This window comes from Mustela lutreola, chromosome 16, assembly GCF_030435805.1.
Source record: "Mustela lutreola isolate mMusLut2 chromosome 16, mMusLut2.pri, whole genome shotgun sequence".
Taxonomy (NCBI): Eukaryota; Metazoa; Chordata; class Mammalia; order Carnivora; family Mustelidae; genus Mustela; species Mustela lutreola.
In genome coordinates this window covers 40,377,977-40,398,642 of record NC_081305.1, presented here as the reverse complement: position 1 = coordinate 40,398,642, position 20,666 = coordinate 40,377,977, and the positions used below count along the sequence as shown (strand labels likewise).

The 20,666-nt window shown below is 46.7% G+C and overlaps 1 protein-coding gene across 2 annotated transcripts in view; it reads right to left on the bottom strand.

Moving 5' to 3' along the window:
* The window catches only part of TDRD12 (tudor domain containing 12), a 70,882-nt gene that overhangs the window by 2,380 nt on the left and 47,836 nt on the right, over nucleotides 1-20,666 (bottom strand). Inside the window, exons 22-28 of one of the 2 annotated variants that reach the window (XM_059150991.1) lie at nucleotides 18,402-18,501; nucleotides 9,920-10,107; nucleotides 8,993-9,203; nucleotides 7,545-7,637; nucleotides 4,838-5,010; nucleotides 1,468-1,577; nucleotides 4-64 (exon numbers count right to left, since the gene is read on the bottom strand). In XM_059150991.1, the coding sequence (XP_059006974.1) occupies nucleotides 4-64; nucleotides 1,468-1,577; nucleotides 4,838-5,010; nucleotides 7,545-7,637; nucleotides 8,993-9,203; nucleotides 9,920-10,107; nucleotides 18,402-18,501 (936 nt within the window). Of the gene's footprint in view, nucleotides 1-3; nucleotides 65-1,467; nucleotides 1,578-4,833; nucleotides 5,011-7,544; nucleotides 7,638-8,992; nucleotides 9,204-9,919; nucleotides 10,108-18,401; nucleotides 18,502-20,666 lie in introns of those variants that run through there. The other variant, XM_059150992.1, reaches the window with a different exon arrangement.

Below are 20,666 nucleotides of genomic sequence, written 5' to 3'. Positions count from 1 at the left end.
TACCTTTTCAGAGGCTCTGTGGTTCTGGGAAGGGAAGAATCGCTCGTGTTTTCAGGTAAAGTTTCTGGGCAGAGAGTCAAACGTGCCAGTAAGTTACTTATACGTGACCACATACTCCACGTACCTATCTGTACTTCTTGCACTTGACGCAACTTTTAGCCAAGGAACAACTACAAAGAGTGTCAATTTCCATGTATCCACTTGCAAAGAATAATTAGAAAAGATAAACATGCACCACATTTAGGAGAATTATAAAAAACAGGCTCTGACAAATACTATAATTAAACCATCAGGTAATTAAAGTTACTCTGAAACAGAGGGGCATCACCGCCAGCGGCCACCTTCACCCACGAGGCCCGGAGATGGCCCACCAGAGGGGAAGGCATCTGGTCGCCAGTCTATGCAAGGAACCAGTGCTGAACACAACGCTTCCCCCTCCCAAAAAACCCGCCATTTGAACTGCTCGGTCTGAAACCCCCAAATCTTCCATCTGAAGATGCAGCAAGAATGTTCATGGCAGCTTTCATCACAGTCCAAAACTGCAAACAGCCTCCGTGTCTACCTACAGATGAACAGACAGATAATCTGTGGTGGGTTCTTATCACAGAACAGTGCTCAACGGGGAGAAGGTACAGAAGGAACCACCACTCCTTGGAATCCTGCATGAATCTCCCAGACAACGCTGAGGGGGAGAGGCCTCCAGAGCACCCCGGGCTTCTGACTCAGCAGAACTCATCCAAACTGAGGGCGGTGGACGTCATGACTGGTCCTGGGGAAGGGTTTCAGGAGGGGAAGATGCGGGCGGGAGAGTCCTGGGCTGTGGGAATGTTCAGCCGCCTCAGCTGGGTGCAGTCAGTGGCCATGGGTACACACGTAATTGTGACGGGCTGTGTGCGCTTCCCTGCATGAACATTACAATGAACTAAACGGGGAAAGCTATTAAAAAAAACTTTGGAAGCAGAATTGTCAATAATAGATACCAGTTTATGTCCCTTTCTATAGAGTTCATCTAAAAGTAGAAAGCCTCAGCACTGGAAAACTTCCAAGCTTTCATGATTTTAAGTGAGCCACTTTTTAAAAAAGATTTTATTTATTTGTCAGAGAGAAAGAGAGAGCACGCACAAGCAGGGGGAGCAGCAGGGGGAGAGGGAGAAGCAGGCTCTCCACTGAGCAGGGAGCATGATGCGGGGCTCGATCCCAGGCCTCTGGGATCATGATCTGAGCTGAAGGCAGACGCTTAACCCACTGAGCCATCCAGGTGTCCCAAGCCATGTTTTGTTAAAAGATTTTTTAAAAAAATTCATTTGAGAGAGAGAGAGAAAGCATGAGCAAGGGGGAGGGGCAGAGGAAGAGGGAGAAGCAGACTCCCTGCTTACCAGGGAGCCCTGACAAGGGGCTCGACCCCAGAACCCTGAGATCATGACCTAAGCCGAAGGCCCTAAGTGAGCCATGTACTCAATCACCAACCATGCTTTTTGTTTTCTGGCTTCGTCTCGGAGTCAGCCCCTCCTTCTGGGCCGCTGTCCTCTCGCTGTGGGCTCTGCAAACGAGCAGCATCATCTGCTGGAGAAGGAGCGCTGGACAGGAAGAGGTGAAGGTTAACTCAGAGTCCAAGGGAAAGCAATCTCGGACTCTCTAGGGGGCCCACCCACCAAGAGGAGGAAGGCAGGCAGCAACCGTCAGATGTCAGACGGGCCCTGGGGTCCCGACTCTGCTCCTGGAGGCCAGGCAGGGCCACCCACTCTGCTCACTGTGGTGCCCCTCGTGGCGAGCCTAGAGCAGATCATCGATACAGGCAGGCTGGTAAGTACATTAACTCGTTTACCAAAAAAGTTCCCTTTCAAATCCTTTAACTTCGAGAATAACCAGCCCTGTGACCCACTTCGAAATGGATAAAAGGGGAGAAGTAAAGGCATCTCTGTGCCCCTGCCCGAGTTCCTCAGTTCCTCCTCCCCAAGACACCCCCTTACTTCTAGAAACATTCTTTGCACAAAGAAGCACACAATGCCATCTGTGTCGAAAACACACACAGGCGCCATTTAAACACCCAGGAGCCTACTCCATTCACTTCTCTGCTCCCTCGATTACACGTAACAACTAGAGATAGATCACTCCGTATCAGTACTTAGAGGGTTGCCGCACTCTTTAAAAATAAAAAAAAATTTTAAAATTGTTTTGAGCAGATAACCACTTTCATGTGGTTCAGTGTTTTGAAATAAATGAAAAGGTCTTTAAAAAAAATAAATAAGAAAGTCTTACACAGTGAAAAATCTCCCTCTAGTTCCTGTTCCCCAGCCACCCCACTCCCTTCTCATGGGCAACAACGTAATTCATTTTGTGTGCATCTTTTCGGAGAGGATTCAAGCCTAAAGGAGCAAGGCCATACAAACACATGCACGTGTGTGGGCGTACACGCGTACACACACACACACACGCACACACGCACACACGCAGACGTACCCATACTTCTGGCGTGGGGGGTGTGCATGGGTGTCTCCAAGGGGACTTCCACTCAACACACATGAAGCCTGTGAGCGGCACCCCACAAATGGTGAAGACCGTGTCTCGTGTTCCAACCTCCCAGGCAGGGACCGGTCCCCGGGCCCCGTCCTTCCCACGGTGCAGCTCCAGGCCCTCCAACCCCTTCTCTCTTCCCCCACGGCTCTCTCTCCCCCACCACACCCTCGTCCACTGGGCTTCCGTCCTTCCTCATCACATACTTCCCAAACAGTTTCTCTCCTCCACTCCCAGCAAACGAGTCTTCCCCAACTGCTTTTCCTGAGCCCCAGGCTTATGCTTTCCATCATCCTTCAATGTGACGTGTCCCAAACCAACTTACGATCTCCTTCTCCCATACCAGCACTGTGACACCGTCCACGATGCCAAAACCCTCCTGCCCAAGGCTCTGCAATCCCAGCCCCACCGTCTGTCAGTCACCAAGCCCTGGTGGCTTCCAGAGCTTTCCCGTCCCCAGGATCTGTGCTCTTCCCCAGCCTGCTGGAAGAACGGCGCCTTTCTCCTTGTTCTGATCCCGACCACCACCGCGGCTCCCCAATCCCACTCCTGAACCGGAGTCTCTGCTGATCTGTGGCACCTCGTGCACAGTCCTCTGCTCGCCCACCTTGTGCGTGTGCCCACCAGGGACAGGCTGTTGCACACACGCAAAACCGAGTGTGCAGAGGGCCGGTGCATAACGGAGCCGGGGCTCAGGTACAGCTGCTGTGCTTCACAGAACTGACCAAGCCTCATGGTCATCGAAGCTACTGAACCCTAATGACATCTTTGTTTTTAAAAGAGTAGCTTATAAACAAGCACGCAGCAATTTTTGTTTCCTGAAAATGTGTAGAAATGGACATGTCTCCTAATCCCACAGGCATCCAAATTCATTAAGATAAAAATTAACTTCAGACTGAAGTATTTTAACCTTTGCCATGTTCTCTGAAACTCTGCTGTGCTCATCAGTCCCCGGAGGCCCCAGGCTGACCCCGTGCCCGGCTAGCCATGCTCACTGGTCGGGCCCCCTGGTGGCGTCCGGCAGGCCCCTGGCTCCCTGCTCTGAGGCAGCCCCTCTCCTGCCGCCTGCGTGTCTGTCCTCCCGGGCCTCGTCTTCCGCTGCCGCCGCTGCTCCTTCCCAGGCTCCCCTTGGGCTCCCCACACTGGGTCCCTGGGGCTCTGCCCTCGGACTTTGACACTCACTCCTTCGAGCTCTCATCCAAGTCCGGGCTGCCAGCGGCCGCCCTGAGACCACACACCCCCAGAAGCACATTTGGAGACCAGCTACTTCTCGCCACCTCCACAAAGCTGCCCCGGCCGGAGCCACCAGCACCGCGTCCTGAACTCCTGGCACAGCCTTTGTCCCCCATCCCAGCCTCTTCTCAACACGGTAGCCAAGGATCTTCTGATGAAATTATTCCTCTGCTCAATACCTCCTCATGGCACAAGCCCAGTGCTTGCAGATGGCCACAGGGTCCCCCAGGCTCCCACCCGGGACAGCTCTGACCCCCGCACCCACGGTTCTCCCCGCCTTTCTGCTCTCGTCCCAGCACCTCGCTTCTTGTTCCTGTCATCAAGGGGTAACTGAGTCTGCTCTGTGACCACTTTGTGGGGTTGCTTTTCCAGTGACTCTCAGGCTCTCCCACATCTGGCTTGTGGAAGCGTTGACGGGGACAGCCGACCGGGATCGCTACCCGGCGTCAGTCTGATGAGGGCTCCGCGAGGCAGTGGGCACCCGGGACGCACAGAGGAGCCCGTCGTCAGGGCCGCCCGGAGAGGCCCAGAGCTGCGGCACGTTCGCGCGGCAGATCTCACACGGCAGTTACGATCCACAGCCACAAGCGCAGCCCGGGACAGCGTCACCAACTGCGGTGAGCTCAAGAAGCCGGAGAGAAGAGCGGCTGCTGCACTCCCTCAAACAAAGCACAATGCGGGAAGAGGCAGCCCTCGGGGAGGGAGCGGCCGGCGGTGGGGCCGAGCGTGCATCCTCCCCCACCCAGGGTCGGCCTCTGTGCTCAGAACACGCACCGGACCACACTTACTACACAAGTGCTTTCCTGTGTATCCGTCAACAGTGAACGAAAACGTAGTCTGTAAGAGATACGGATGCAACAACACACTCGGGGCTGGTTTTACAATATTCCGTCCAAACCAGAACTGTGCATGGGAGGATGGATGAAAATCAGATTCCCCGAATCTGAGAAATGACTGACGCTCAGGGACGGAAACATGAAAACTCAGGAACCTACTCAACTTCTGGAAACAACAACAAAAAAGTCTCTCAGCTCCTGAGCTCTGGTCCCACAAAATGGCACTTCCAAAAGGGAGACAAAAACTCACTCACAGGGCCTGGCTTGGGCCTTCTTCACCGGGCGGCATCTTAGCTCCCTCACGGAACGTCTTCAGCTGTTCTATGTGCTCGGAGTTGTCGATGCCCATTCCCATTGACAGAATTTCAGTACGAACGTTATAATCAATAACAGAGGTCTTCAAATTGGAAAGTTTTGTAATGTGCACCTTGAATCAAAGAGAAAGTCCATTGGCAGCAATCAGACTTTGAACTTTCAAATCAATGGAAAATGCACTCATGTGACCTCTCGACCTCACGGTGTCACACTGGGCGCATGTGGGCTCCCCCGCAGCTTCCCACTGATTTCCTGAGGTGACATGTGAGATTCCTCCGGAGCCCACTCCCACACTGCCGAGGTATGATGTGGGCTGGAGCTGGGAGCCCCCCCAAAATCCCTAGACCTCTCTAAACAAGGGGGGCCCTAAGGCTCAGAGACATCAATGGCCAGGAGGGGCCTACACCACAGCCCTAAATCCCGTGTTCTCTGCGGTTTCCCCCACTGGTTCTTCTGCAACCAAAATATTCTCATCCTTAATTTACACAAAATAGGAGGTTCTACAACACTGTGATTTTCGCTGGTGGGAGGTGCAGACCCAGGACTGGGCATCCCTTTCACGGCAGCTGGAAGGGACCCAGGCCGAGACCAGCCGGAGCACCTTCCTAAGTGAACCCCGGGAATGTGTGCCCGTCTGGGAATGGCAGGAGAGCTTTTCTCCACTCAAACTGAGGGCCTAGCAGTCTGGGGGGTCTGTCTCCCCGGCACTGTGCCATCGACGCCGCTAACTCTAAATGCAATGCCAAGTGAATTTCTTTTTATGCTTCTTTATTTCCTGAGCTATTATTTTCGAAAATCTCTTAATAGAGCTTCCATTTTTGGTGCACCTGGGGGGCTCAGCTGGCTAAGCATCTTCCCTCAGCTCAGTTTCTACTTTTTTTCCTCCAATAGAGAACAAGAATATTGGCTATTATATAAACCAAGACCCCAAATCTTCATTTGATCTGTATTGGCAATCTTTATCTTCTCCATTAAAAATCATTCTCTTGGGGCGCCTGGGTGGCTCAGTGGGTTAAGCCGCTGCCTTCGGCTCAGGTCATGATCTCAGGGTCCTGGGATCGAGTCCCGCATTGGGCTCTCTGCTCAGCAGGGAGCCTGCTTCTTCCTCTCTCTCTGCCTGCCTCTCTGCCTACTTGTGATCTCTCTCTGTCAAATAAATAAATAAAATCTTTAAAAAAAAAAAAATCATTCTCTCTTCTACACTCTTAAGTCTTACACCCAAACTCCTCTTTGTAAGTGTTAAAAGGCTTTTCCAATTTCATCAAAATAACTTTCAGCAAAACAACTTTATGAACTGAATGATCTCTTTCTTTTTTTAAAAAAAAATTTTTTATTTTTTATTTTTTAAAGATTTTATTTATTTATTTGACAGACAGAGATCACAAGTAGGCAGAGAGAGAAAGGAGGAAGCAGGCTCCCTACCAAGCAGAGAGCCCTGATGCGGGGCTTGATCCCAGGACCCTGGGATCATGACCTGAGCCGAAGGCAGAGGCTTTCACCCACTGAGCCACCCAGGCACCCCTGAATGATCTCTTTCAAATGTGTGAACACTGATTAAGATTTAAGTCCAATGGAGCAGAACTTTGGCTTGAAAAGTGGAGTTCTTGGGGTGCGAGCTGCCACTGACACGTCCCGGTCTGGCACTCAACCCTGGCGGCCCTACACCAGCTCCACGAGGTCAGAGTTTCTGTTCAGAGAGAATCCGAGTCCCACACAGGACCTGGCACACAGCAGGTGCTCAATCAATATTTGATGCAAGAACAAGGCGGACACGGTAAACTAACAAAACTGAGCTCCGAAAGCCCAGGGACTGGCGTCCTTGATGTGACTGATCCTACGCAGGGATCCCAGTTCTGACATAGGCCTTCCCCAGCGGTGTGGACAGGGACAGTGACACTGTTTTAGCGGTGGACAACCAACACTTGAAAGAAGGTGGAACAGAACGGTGCGCGTCAGCGACTGTCACATGTAACAAGGGGAGTTTCACGGAGCTTGTCTCCTCGGTTGGCTTACAAAGGACTCCCTTAAACAACAACAAAAAACCCTGCAACCAAGTTCATGACCCAAATAACATGGAAAAAAGCAACTCTCCCTAACACACAGCACACCCTCAAAGCCTCCTTTATTTGAGGCAAACCATTATTATTCAAGCCACAAATTAGAATAATTTTAGGGGTCCATCCAAAACCAGATTTCTTTCAAGACAACCGCATACTCAGGGTGCCTGGGTGGCTCTGGTGGTTAAGCATCTGACTTTGGCTCAGGTCATAATCTCAGGATCCTGAGGTTGGGCCCCACTTTGGGCTCCCTGCTCAGCGGAAAGCCTGCTGCTCCCTCTACCCCTCCCCTATTCGTGTGCCCCCTCTAAGTGAAAAAAATCTTTTTAAGAAATGAAAAAGAGGGCGCCTGGGTGGCTCAGTGGGTTAAGCCGCTGCCTTCCGCTCAGGTCATGATCTCAGGGTCCTGGGATCGAGTCCGCATTGGGCTCTCTGCTCAGCAGGGAGCCTGCTTCCTCCTCTCTCTCTCTCCCTGCCTGCCTCTCTGCCTACTTGTGATCTCTGTCAAATAAATAAATAAAATCTTTAAAAAAATTTTTTAAAAATAGTTTAAAAAAAAAAAAGAAATGAAAAAGAACTGCACACTCACCATTGGGTCGATCCACACTGTGTTCCCTAAAGCCAGTATCACTTTGGCATCATGCAATTTTCCAATTATTTTATGATGAATGTACCTAGTAACCTAGGAGAAAACCACTGAGATAATTTCTCTGAAGGCTGAGGAGAATATCTCATTCTGGTTATGCTGTAGAGTTTCGCAAAAATCGTTTCCATGCATTTTGCTTGAGCCTCACTCCCACCCCGGGAGGCAGGTTACAGAGCCCATCGTGCCGCTGCGTGGACAAGGGTCATGAACAGGGGAGCTGAGGAAGGACAGAGGCAGATGGCACCTCTGGACCCCCCAAACTGGATGTTCCCCACTGAGGCCATGCATCCTTGCTCTCCCCTGTGAACGGTCCACAAGTCCAACTTTGGAAGCTCACGGAGGCGGAAGAGACCCTGGGGCCAAGGGGCCCGGGCTTCCGCGTCCCCCATCCCCAGCCCTGGCTGCTCTCCTCTCCCGCAGGCCCATCTGCGCTCGCATAGAGCAGACAGGAGGGAACTGGCTGCCTCCATCCCTTGCACAGTCATGTGAAAGAACAGGCATGGGGAAAACCTGCCTCATTTCCAGAGGCCCCCTTTCAAGAAATACTTGTGGTGACTATCTTGACAGACCAAAGGTTTCCTGGAGACAAGAACCACAGCCTTCTTGCTTATGGCTACATTCCCAGAGCCCAGTGGCACCAGCCCACAGCGGACACCCTGTAAATACTTTGCAGAGGGAGAAAGAGCGCTACTTAGTAAGGAGTATGTTTACGACCTGCTAGCAGCAGTGCTGTGAGTTCATCCCGTATTGTGCAAACACTCACCTGTTCACTCCCTGGACCATGTCTGACCTTGTTTATTACCTTTCCTTTGCCAACCGCAATGGCTCACTTCACGTCCTACCAACCAGATTATCTGAAATGTAGCCCTCCTTTGAAGGGTCAAGCACATCATCGGGAAGACGACTCATGGCTCTGCTGACCAGCTGGACCAGCTGTGTGGTCTGGGTCTCTGCCTGGCTCGTGAGCCACGTGAGTTCCCCCCAGGATGGTTCTTCCGTGTACCGTGAGTTCTCTCCACCTGCGGTGCCTCATCTGGTCTACGTGGGGACATTCTAGCCACACATCCTGAAGGGCCCAGAGGACATGCCGCCCTTTCTGTGCTCTCTTCCCTTGCCCGCCTTCCCAACCTGAAGGAAACGACCTGGCCTCTGCTCCCCTTTGATGGGGTGTCCACTTGGTGCTTACGCTGTTTCCTCAAGCGGACAGCTAACTCGTTTCATCGCGACGCGTATCTTAGGCGGACTCGAGGACTGTGTGTACTACCGAGGACGAGGCCACCGTACAAGGCTGGGAACACGAGGCAACTTACCCAAACTCAACACTCTAAATGAACCTCAATTCTGTGCATATTCTGAAAGTCAACAAAGTGTGAAAAGCCAAAATAACTTACCTTTGGATTCCATTCTACTTCATTGTCCGCAGGTTTCACTCTGCAAACAATAAACTCCACCGCCTGGGGGGGCAGAGTGTGGAAATTTTCCGGGAGATGCAGCAGTTGGCCTCTCGTGACGAGTCCGGTCCGGCCTTCATCTATGAACTTCACCAGGACATTGTCCGCAGCCCAGGTATCTTCTTTTTGGCTCATCTCCAGCACCTCCACCCTGGAGGACACCCATGGCTTCAGTGTCCCAGAGATCCCAGAGGAAAATTGTCCTTGCCTCCGCCTACTCATTAGAGAAGACTCTAAACCGCAAGGTTCTTTCCCGTGGGGAATAAAAATAAAAATGAGCTCGAGCCCTCAAGGACACTCAGAAGGGCTTGCTTAATTCAAGTACAGAGAAGTATAAAAAATGTACAGTACTTTTGACTAGAGATTATCCCTTTATCGGACAACACAATGAAAATCAACTCAGTCTAGTGAAGTCTCCACCTTTCTCCATCGAGGCTCCCCGGAGCGCAGCTGGGAGTGGCAGGGGAGGGGGTGAGCGGGCCAAGGCAGGCTGCCCGGCAGAGCCCATGCCGCACAGCCCATGTCACCACACGGTGACTCAGCCTGCTCTGCTGTAAGAGGGACCCATTTCACGGGAATCCCTGGAGCGCGAGGGGAGGTGGAGGCGTGCACGGAGGCAGCAGAGGGACAGCTCCAGAACCACCCCGCCTTCCGCGCTCTGTGCTCAGGAGCCCAGGGTCGGACAAGTCTGTAGAACTGTGCCAGGAAGCTGGGTGGGGGGCGGGGGGGGAGCACCACTGCCACCCCCCCGCCCGAGGTGTCCGTGCATACCGGGGCAGACGGACACAGACACAAACAGGGATTTGATACCACGTAAAGTTGCCCACACTTCAGAGCTCTTAGAGATGAAATACATAGACCTTTTACCTGTGAAATAGTGTTTTTTCTGCTAATCCATACAATCCAAGTTTCTCCACCTTTTCAACAGTCATTTTGTTGCTGTTACCCTTAAAATACTCATTCATTTCAGCATTAAGACTTGCATAAAGATCCATCTGTTTGTCAACTATACGACCAAAGTAATGTGTTGCATTCAAAATATAAAAGGGTATTATCTGAAAAATAATCAACAAATATATTCAGAAAATAAACTCAATCTAAGCTGAAAAGCTATCTGCAGAAATCAGCCCTTGGCCTGAGAGCCCAAAGCACACCACCAGGGATGGAAACATGAACCAGGAAGCTAGCTGACCCATATGACCACCTTCCTGTACCCACAGAGGACGTGGTTTCCCTTTAAATCTAAGGGAAGACTTTTTATTAATCTTATTATTTTAAAACTTCTTTATAAACTATAAATGTTTCTTTGTTTATTCCCTAACTGCACTTAATAAAAATCGTTCATAAATAGCATTCCTGTCTCTTGAGCTCTTTCTGATCTTTGTTCCCGTAACACGCAGTATTTTCTGCAAGAGAGGCTAGGATAAGAGATGGGCCGCAGCCAGCGTGTGGTCAAGGAAGACAACTCTTCACAGTCAAGTGTGCGTAGGGCGACTGGTGTTTGAGGGGCAATGTCGGTGTGCTCATGTGTTAACAAGAGCTCGGAGAAGGCATTTCTGCATGAAGTTGGGGAGTGGTGAGCTGCCCCAGCAGAGGCCAGGACAGAGCAGTCACCCGCTGGGAGGGCGGAGGGGGCAGTGCTGTCTGGGAGGCAAGCAAGCCAGGAGGCAAGGGTGAGGTCACCATTTGTGATCCATCTCGCAAGCTGACAACCCCTAGCCCTCCTCTGTGCCACCCTCGAGCCCCCCTGCTTGCTGTTCCCCCATTCTCACTGCCAACAAACCCTGCCCTGTACCACAACACACCATGTTAATGCCTACCGCAGGGACTCGCTGCTTCCTCTCCCTGCAAAAGACCCAGGTCTTCCATGGCTGGATCCTTATTCTCTGGCCCTCGGGGCAGCTGACACCTCAGAGATGCCTCCCTGCCCATAATCCCTAAAGGCCCCCTGGTACTTTGCTGCATTTTACCTTCTCTAGAGCACCTGTCACCATCTTTTCCACTCACTATCCCAGAACAAATACCCAAAATGTACCCAGAAAACTCCTGGTCGTGGACAGACGGGACAGTCCCTTTCCGGCCATAACCGTCCCCTGCACCCCACCTGTTTTGATTCCACTCTCACAAGCCATCCTGTACGTAACTAATTCACTCTGTTATAGTCACAGGATACAAGACAAGGACATAAAAATCAACTGAATTTTTAAATATCAGAAAATGAAGTTCAAAGAAAAGTAACATTAACATCTAAAAACATGAACGGCTAGGAATAAACTTAACATGGTAAGTACAAGATCAGTCTACTGAAAAGTAGAACACATTGCTTAGAAAAATTAAAGGTGGGGCGCCTGGGTGGCTCAGTGGGTTAAGCCTCCACCTTTGGCTCAGGTCATGATCTCAGGGTCTTGGGATCGAGCCCCGCATCGGGCTCTCTGCTCGGCAGGGAGCCTGCTTCCTCCTCTCTCTCTCTCTGCCTGCCTCTCTGCCTACTTGTGATCTCTCTCTGTCAAATAGATAAATAAAATCTTAAAAAAAAAGAAAAATTAAAGGTGACCTAGATACAAAATGACAGGTATACCATGTTAATGGATAAGACTCAGTATTGTTAATATGTCAGTTTTTCCATATTAAACTATAGACTCAATGCAATGCCACTCAAAATCCCATCAGGCTTCTAAATACAAACTAGCAAGCTGATTCTAAAATTTTCTTTGGATAGGCAAAGGAACAGTCAGTCAGAAGGATATTGAAGAGGATGGGCCAATTGGAAGATGTCCCTACCAGTCTCCAGGATCACTTATAAAGCTACAGCACTCAAGCCAATGTGTACCCCCCTAAGGGTAGACAAAGAGACCAGGAACTAGCATGAAGAATTCAGAATTTACAGATATGGTGTCTTAATTTTTGTCAAAGTTGCCAAGGTAATTAAGGGGGAAATAAAAGTCTTTACAACAGATGGTGCTGGAGCAACCAAGTATCCATAAGGAAAAAACTTTCTCCTTACACACACACACAAATTAATTTGAGATAGATCATAGATCTAAATGCAAAACCATAAAACTTTTAGAATAAAAAAATAGGGAAGAATCTTTGCAACCTTAGGGTAGGCAAAGATTTCTTACAGCATGAAAAGCACAAAACAAAGACGATGATGACTTCATCAAAATTAAAAACTTTTGCTTTTCAACTGAGGGAAAATATTTGCAATAGATCTGACAAAGCATATCCATAATCTACAAAGAACTGTTAAAACTCAACAAAACAACCCAAATTAAAAACTGGGCAGGAACTATAAAACAGAGTTTATAATGCAGATACAAAGGGCTAAACAAGCTGTGAAAAGAGGCCCAAGATTCCTTATCCTCAGAGAAATGCAAATAAACATCCCTGCAAATGCTATAGGGTGGCAAAAAGTAAGGACTGAGAATATCACATGTTGAGAAAGTGGACCTCCGGAAGTCTTGTATGCAGCACTGGGGTGAATGTAAAATGGCACAAACTGTTGGGCAGATTCTTAGGTGCACACGCACACACACACTCTCTCTCTCTCCGACACAGCATTTCCACTACATCTCACCCGAGAGAAATGAAGCCGTAGGTCGAAAAAGAGTTGTAACACAAGACATTCAGAGTGGCCAGAAACTGCAAATAACCCAAACGTCTATCCACTTGCAAAAAGATAGCCAAACACGGCACAGGCGCGTAATGGGATCCTGCTCAACACGAGAAAGACAATACAGGTGATTAACAGAAATCAGACTCAAACAACAACATACTGTATGATTCCATTAATATGAAAATCTAGTAGACAAAGCTCTAGTGGCAGAAAGCAGGTCCGGTGGCTGCTGGGAGTGGGGGCTGGGATGAGGACTGACAGCAAGGGACCTTTCTGGGGTCATGAAAATGTTCATATCTTCATTGTGGTGGTTACATGATTGTATGTATTTACCAAAACTCAACAAATTATACACTTCTAAATAGTGATTTTTATTGTATGCAAACTGTACCTCAACACAGCCAATCAGAAGTGGGGGGTCTGATTTGACAGGGTCTGGGACGGTGGCTGTGGTGAAGTGTCACATGTTTTGACTCTCTCTGAATCTCCAAAGACAAAGCAATGAGATGGTAAAACCAAACACCTGGGGCACCTGGGTGGCTCAGTGGGTAAAACCATTACCTTTGGCTCAGGTCATGATCTTAGGGTCCTGGGATCAAGCCCCGCATCGGGCTCTCTGCTCAGTAGGGAGACTGCTTCCCACCCCCCTCTGCTTCCCTCTTTGCCTCCTTGTGATTTCTCTGTCAAATAAATAAATAAAATCTTAAAAAAAAAAAAAAAAAAACAACCCCAAACACCAGGGATATACTCTGCAATGGAACTGACAAAATTACCCACAGATCCCCAAATAAAAGCAGATGAAGAAGATACCAAAAGAGAAAATCTAGGTGACCTTGGGTTTTGTGAGGACTCTGTGGACAGGCCAAAAGCAAAAGTGAAAGAAACAACTGGAAAGCTGGACATCATTAAAATTAAAAACTTCTGCTCCATAAAATTAACAAATCAGGAAATGACAGATGTTGGCGAGGATGCGGAGAAAGGGGAACCCTCCTACGCTGTTGATGGGAATGCAAGCTGGTGCAACCACTCTGGAAAACAGCATGGAGGTTCGTTAAAAAGTTGAAAATAGATCTACCCTATGACCCAGCAATTGCACTACTGGGTATTTACCCTAAAGATAAAAATGTGGTGATCTGAAGGGGCATGTGCACCTGAATGTTTATAGTAGCAATGTCTACAATAGCCAAACTATGGAAAGAACCTAAATGTCCATCAACAGATGAATGGATAAAGAAGATGTGGTATATATACACAATGGAATACTATGCAGCCATCAAAAGAAATGAAATCTTGCCATCTGCAACAACGTGGATGGACCTAAGGGGTATTATGCTGTGTGAAATACGTCAATTGGAGAAAGACAATTATCATATAATCTCCCTGATATGAGGAAGTGGAGATACAACATGGGGGGTTTGGGGGGTAGGAAAAGAATAAATGAAACAAGATGGGATCAGGAGGGAGACAAACCATAAGTGACTCTTAATCTCACAAAACAAACTGAGGGTTGCTGGGGGGAGCGGGGTCGGGAGAGGGTGGTTGGGTTATGGACATTGGGGAGGGTATATGCTATGGTGAGTGCTATGAAGTGTGTGAACCTGGTGATTCACAGACCTGTACCCCTAGGGATAAAAATACATTATATGTTTATATAAAAATAAAAATAAAAGAATCATTAAGGGGGACACACTCAGGTCATAAGGAACTTTGTACGTGATAGCTTCAATGCTGGGATTTTACCCTCTCAATCAGAGGCCAGCAAACTACAACCCATGGGCCAAATATAGCCCACCATCTGTCTTTGTAAATAAAGATTTATAGGCATGCAAAAACAAATAAAAACAAACAAACAAACAAAAAACTCCTGCTCCACAGAAGAATATAGTGAGAACAAAAAGACAAGCCATAGACTGGGAGACAATTTTTGCACAACATATTTCTGATAAAGGACTGGTGTCCAAAATCTACAAAGAACCCTTCAAACTCAACAATAAGAAAACAGACAACCCAATTAAAACATGGGCAAAAAACCTGAACAGACCACTCAACAAAGAGGACAAAAGGGTGACAAGCACATGAAAAGATGCCCAGCCATCAGCAGGGAATTTAAAACAATGAGACACCCCTACACACCTGCTAGAGCAGCTAGAATCCAAAACAGTGACCACATCAAATACTGGCAAGGCCTGGGGTGATGGGAACCCTCACTCTCTGCTGGCTGGAATGCAAAAGGTGCAGCCAAAACAGGCTTCCATACGAGCCAACAATCACACGTCCTGGTATCGCCCAAGTGAGTTGAAAACTCACGTGTCCACAGAAACCTCCATACGAGTATTTCTCCCAGCCTTATTCATAACTGCCAAAACTTGGAAGGAACCAAGACGTCCTTCAACAGGTGAATGGATCAACTGGTCTATTCAGTCTATTCAGCAATAAAAAATGACCCACAAAAACACAAGATGACGTGGAGGAACCTCAAATGCATATTGCCAAGTGAGAGAAGCCAGTTTGAAAAACCCACGTATTGTATAGTTTCAACTACATGACATTCTGGAAAAGGCTTTACAGTGCTAAGTGTCAGTGATTACCAGTTCTGGGGAAGAGGGGAAGGGTGGAGTACGGGAGACTTTCGAGCAGTGTTGAGAATTAAGTGATACCATCATGGTGGACAGGTGTCACTACCCATTTGGCAAAATCCCCAGAATGTGCACTAAAGGGAGTAAATCTCAACATAAACTATAGACTTTAGTTAAAAATAATGTATCAAGGGGCACCTGGGTGGCTCAGTGGGTTAAAGCCTCTGCCTTCGGCTCAGGTCATGAATCCAGGGTCCTGGGATCAAGCCCCGCATCAGGCTCTCTGCTCAGTAAGGAGCCTGCTTCCCTTCCTCCCTTTCTCCCTGCCTCTCTGCCTACAAGTGATCTCTGTCAAATAAATAAAATCTTTTAAAAAAGTAACGTATCAATATTGGCTGATATCACAATCAAATGTCACATGTGAACTACACTAATGCAAGAAGTTAATAATAGGAAGAATTTTTGTTGGGGGGGTGGTAGAGGGAACTCTGTATTTTCTGTTTAATTCTTCTATAAACCTAAACTGTTCTAAAAAAAATATCAGGGGCACCTGGGTGGCTCAGTGGGTTAAGCCTCTGCCCTCAGCTCAGGTCATGATCCCAGGGTCCTAGGATAGAGCCCTGTATTGGGCTCTCTGCTTGGCAGGGAGTCTGCTTCCCCCTCTTTCCCTCTGCCTACTTGTGATCTCTGTCAAATAAACAAATAAAATCTTAAAAAAAAAAAAAAAGAAAAGAAAAAGAAAATAGATTCAGGAAAATTTTAAAAATAAATAAATAAATAAATATCAATTAATTTAAACAACAACAATAACAAAATAGCAGATGAAGAAAACCCAGCCAGATCACAAAGCCCGCATGGCGTCACTATCTGATGGACCCAAACACAGGGGAACTCCACGAGCAGCAACAAGTACTCACTAGAAATATGGGGCTGGGGTTGGGGGGAGGGGGGCAGTAGGTCAAGAGCAACTGAGTCTGGAGGCGTTCATCCACTCCCACAGTGGGCGAAGCCTGAAGCCTTGCGGAGTCTCAGAACCATCCACCCAAAGACACCAGAGCTGAGGGAAGAGAAGGGTCAGACACAAGTGGGGGAGGGAAACAGGGCCAGAAGATCTTAACAATCTCAGAAACTAGGTCTCCTACTTTTTTAATAAGAAACAACAGGAATGAGAATTCTGAAATTAATTAAAAGTCACCCTGACCCACATCTCCTTCTAAAATTTAAGGAAAAAAAATATATACTTTTAATTTATTTTTTATTTATTTTCAGCATAACAGTATTCATTATTTTTTCACCATACCCAGTGCTCCATGCAATCCATGCCCTCTATAATACCCACCACCTGGTACCCCAACCTCAATGGGAAAAAGCTTGCGTCCTTCCTGTTGAGATCAGGAACACGACAAGGATGCCCACTCTCACCACTCTTGTTCAACATAGTATTAGAAGTCCTAGCAACAGCAATCAGACAACAAAGAAATAAAAGGTATCCAAATTGGCAATGAAGAAGTCAAACTCTCTCTCTTTGCAGATGACATGATTCTTTATATGGAAAACCCAAAAGACTCCACCCCCAAACTACTAGAACTCATACAGCAATTCAGCAACGTGGCAGGATACAAAGTCAATGTACAGAAATCAGTGGCTTTCTTATACACTAACAATGAAAATACAGAAAGGGAAATTAGAGAATCGATTCCATTTGCTATAGCACCAAGAACCATAAGATACCTGGGAATAAACCTAACCAAAGAGGTAAAGGATCTGTACTTGAGGAACTACAGAACACTCAGGAAAATATATTTTATCTAAAAAGAGCCATAGTAGGACGCCTAGGTGGCTCAGTCGGTTGAGTCACTGCCTTTGGCTCAGGTCATGATCCCAAAGTCCCGGGATCAAGTGCCACATCGGGCTCCTTACTTGGTGGGAGCCTAGCCTGCTTCTCCCTCTGCCTGCTTTGCCTGCCACTCCCCCTGCTTGTGCACACACTCTCTCTCTCTGACAAATAAATAAAATCTTTAAAAAGAGCCATAGCGAAGTATCAAAGTCAAATCCCTATTAAATCATACCAAGAGAGAGAATAAGGAGAGTGACAATCCCTACAGATAAAGAGAGCCACTAGAAAAGATGTAACCACAAGACAGACCAAAACTGTACCCTTCCATTTCAAAACAAGCTACCTTTCTTCTCGTTAATTAAGAAAATAATAGGACACATGGCTGGCTCAGTCAGTGGAGTGTAGCACTCCTGACCTCAGGTTGTGAGTTCAAGCCTCATGTTGGGTGTAGAGATTACTTAAAATCTTAAAAAATAATATGTAAGATACATATATGATAAATGATATGTACAAAACAATAGAAATTTTAAAAAACTCTGAAATGAGGTGACAGAATGAGGGAGAGAGACCGGTGCAAATGAGCAGAACAGATATGCCTCAGGGAAAACAGAGGGCGGAAAGGAGAGAGCAGTCTTGGACTCAAGAAGAGAGGAAGGAGTATCAAAAAGGATTCAAAAAGAAAGTGACACTCTTAACTTAGCAATTTTATCTGCATTTCAGAAATTTCCTCAACGGAATAATCATGGATGTTGTGGAAAGATGTGTGTGCTATCACTGCAGTGTTTTTAGTGGTCCCCAGATGAAAATAACTTTCTGAAACTATAACTACAAACCCTTTAACTGTAGTTTTTTAACATAGTATTTATCTATGTTCCCAATTTGACCTTGGTTTTCTAAATAAACTGGAGTCTTAAAATAAGGCACCTTATAAGGACCCATGGCTTCCTGTCAGATCAATGGTGGTTCATTAAAAGTGTCATTATAAAAAAAAAAAGTGTCATTATTGTTCTGCTGCTTAAGAATGAAGCATGGTCAGGGGCACCTACATGCTCAGTCAGTTGAGCCTCTGACTCTCGGTTTCAGCTCAGGTCATGATCTCAGGGTTCTGGGACTGATCCCTGTCCCCGGCTCCAAACTCACTGGGGGGGGGGGGTCATTTGAGGATTCTCTCTCCCTCTCCCTCTCTCTGCCTTGCCACCCCAAGCTCACATGCTGGCACCCTTGCTCTATCAGATAAATATAGCAATCTAAAAAGAAAAAGAATGAAATACATTCATTAAAATGACCATTTGTCATTGAACAGAGTGCAGCAGAACTTACTTTGATGTATCCAAATGTTGGTAGGGCTTGGTTGGATAACTTCCTTGGCATGTCTATTTCTAGATTAACATGGTGTCTATCAGGACAAATCCTTTTGTCTCTGAAAAAAAAGTAACTGGATTTTAAAAACAAAAATAAGACAATAATTTTTAACATGAATTTTAAACTATTCTTCAGGAAAATGAATCTATAATTGAAATCAGAGGACCTTCATTCTAAATAATTTAAAATAACCATATTTAATAATTCAGATGACACAACATGCACATTAGTGAAAAGAGGTCCTAAAATTTAATTAACATGAAATAAACTTAAAGTCACTCCATCATTTCTCTAGACATTCTTTAAATGAACAAAATGTACTTGAAAACAAAGACTCCGAATCAGAAATTTATCACAACAACCCAAAACAAAGGCTAATAATTAACCTCTAAACCAGAAGTCATTCTGTAACCCAAACTGAGAAATAAAGCTTTGGTTTCAAAACTCAATAGCATAACATTATATGTTAATAAAAATATTTTTTAAATTCTTAAAAAGTCAATAGCATAATCAAAATCACTACTAATAACCTCTTTAATGTACCATAGTTCAAAAAGTTCATGTCAATAGTTATTTTAAGATGAAACTCAATGTACTCGATATACATCAGACATCTCCTACCCAGTCCCCACGATCACTGATCAAGTACTGGCATCATGCCTGCATCAGTGAGAAGGCCCCGACTCCTGATATCCATGCTCTCCAAACTGATTTACAACATCAACACATGTGCTCTCAAAAGCCAGGTAATGTTTCTGAGGAAACTGACAAGCCTATTCCAAAATGCATGTGGAGATGCCACGGACTTAAACAGCCAAAACAACCCTGATGAAGAGCGAAGTTGAAGAACTCACATACTAGCTTCCAGGACTCACTAGAATACAAGCTACAGTGAGAAAATGCAGTACCAGCGTTAAGGACAAAGAGACCAATAGAACACAAAAAGTCCAAAAGTGGACCACACGTTATCATCTGGTTTATGTCAAAGGCACCAATTCAGGGAGAACGCAATGATGTTTTAAATAAAGGATACTGGAACAAGTGACTATTCACATAGGAAAAAGTAATCCTTGCCCCATATCTCATGCTCTACGCAAACATTAACTCACCCGAGATTACACCCGCAAGTGTGAAAACAGTCTATAAAACTTCCAGTAGAAAATACAGAAGAAAAAAAGAAAATACAGAAGAGTGTCTTCCTGACCTAGAGATCAGCAAGTATTTCTTACCTAAGGACACAAAATAACAGCAACCAGAATATACTTCACCAAAATTAAAAGGTCTGTTCATCAAAAGACTCATAAGAGTGAAAAAGCAAGCCATTGACTAAGAAGAGATCTTCTCAAGGCACACCTCTGACAAAGCAGTTATATCTAGAATGAATAAAGAACGCCAACAATCCAGGAAGAAAAAGGGTAACACCCAATAATTTAAAAAATGGGCAAAAGGGCTCCTGGGTGGCTCAGTGGGTTAGGCCGCTGCCTTCGGCTCAGGTCATGATCTCAGGGTCCTGGGATCGAGTCCCGCATCGGGCTCTCTGCTCAGCAGGGAGTCTGCTTCCTTCTCTCTCTCTCTGCCTGCCTCTCTGCCTACTTGTGATCTCTCTCTGTCAAATAAATAAATAAAATCTTTAAAAAAAAAATGGGCAAAAGACCTGAACAAGCACTTTAAAAAGGACGGTCAAATGTCCCACAGGCATGTGAAAAAATATTCATTATTATATTAATTACTCGGGAAACACAGATGGAAACCACAGTTTGCCACTATGCCCCCAGGACCACTCTGTCGGGGAGGGTGTGGAGCCATGCATCTCTGTCACCTGCTGCTGACGGGACTGTGAAACAGTCACACACCTCCCAAAAGTTAAATGTGTGCTCACCCTGTGGCCCAGCAACCCCACACCAAAGTCTACACCCCAAGGAAACAGGTGTACGTTTCCGCAAAAAGACACAGCAGCTTCATTCGTAATAGCCAAAAGCTGGGAACAATTCACAGGCCCATCAACGGAGACTAGAAACATACACTGTGTTCTATGTTTGCAACACAATCCCGTGCCATTAAGTAGACAGGTAAATTAACTGATCCGAAGCACGGAGGACCATAGAGGAATGTCGCAGACAGTAAGTTGAACGAACAACTCCATTTACATAATGTTGGGAAACGAGCAAAGTTCATCAGCATGGATAGATAGTGGGGGGCGGTTACTTCTCGGGGGGGGGGGCA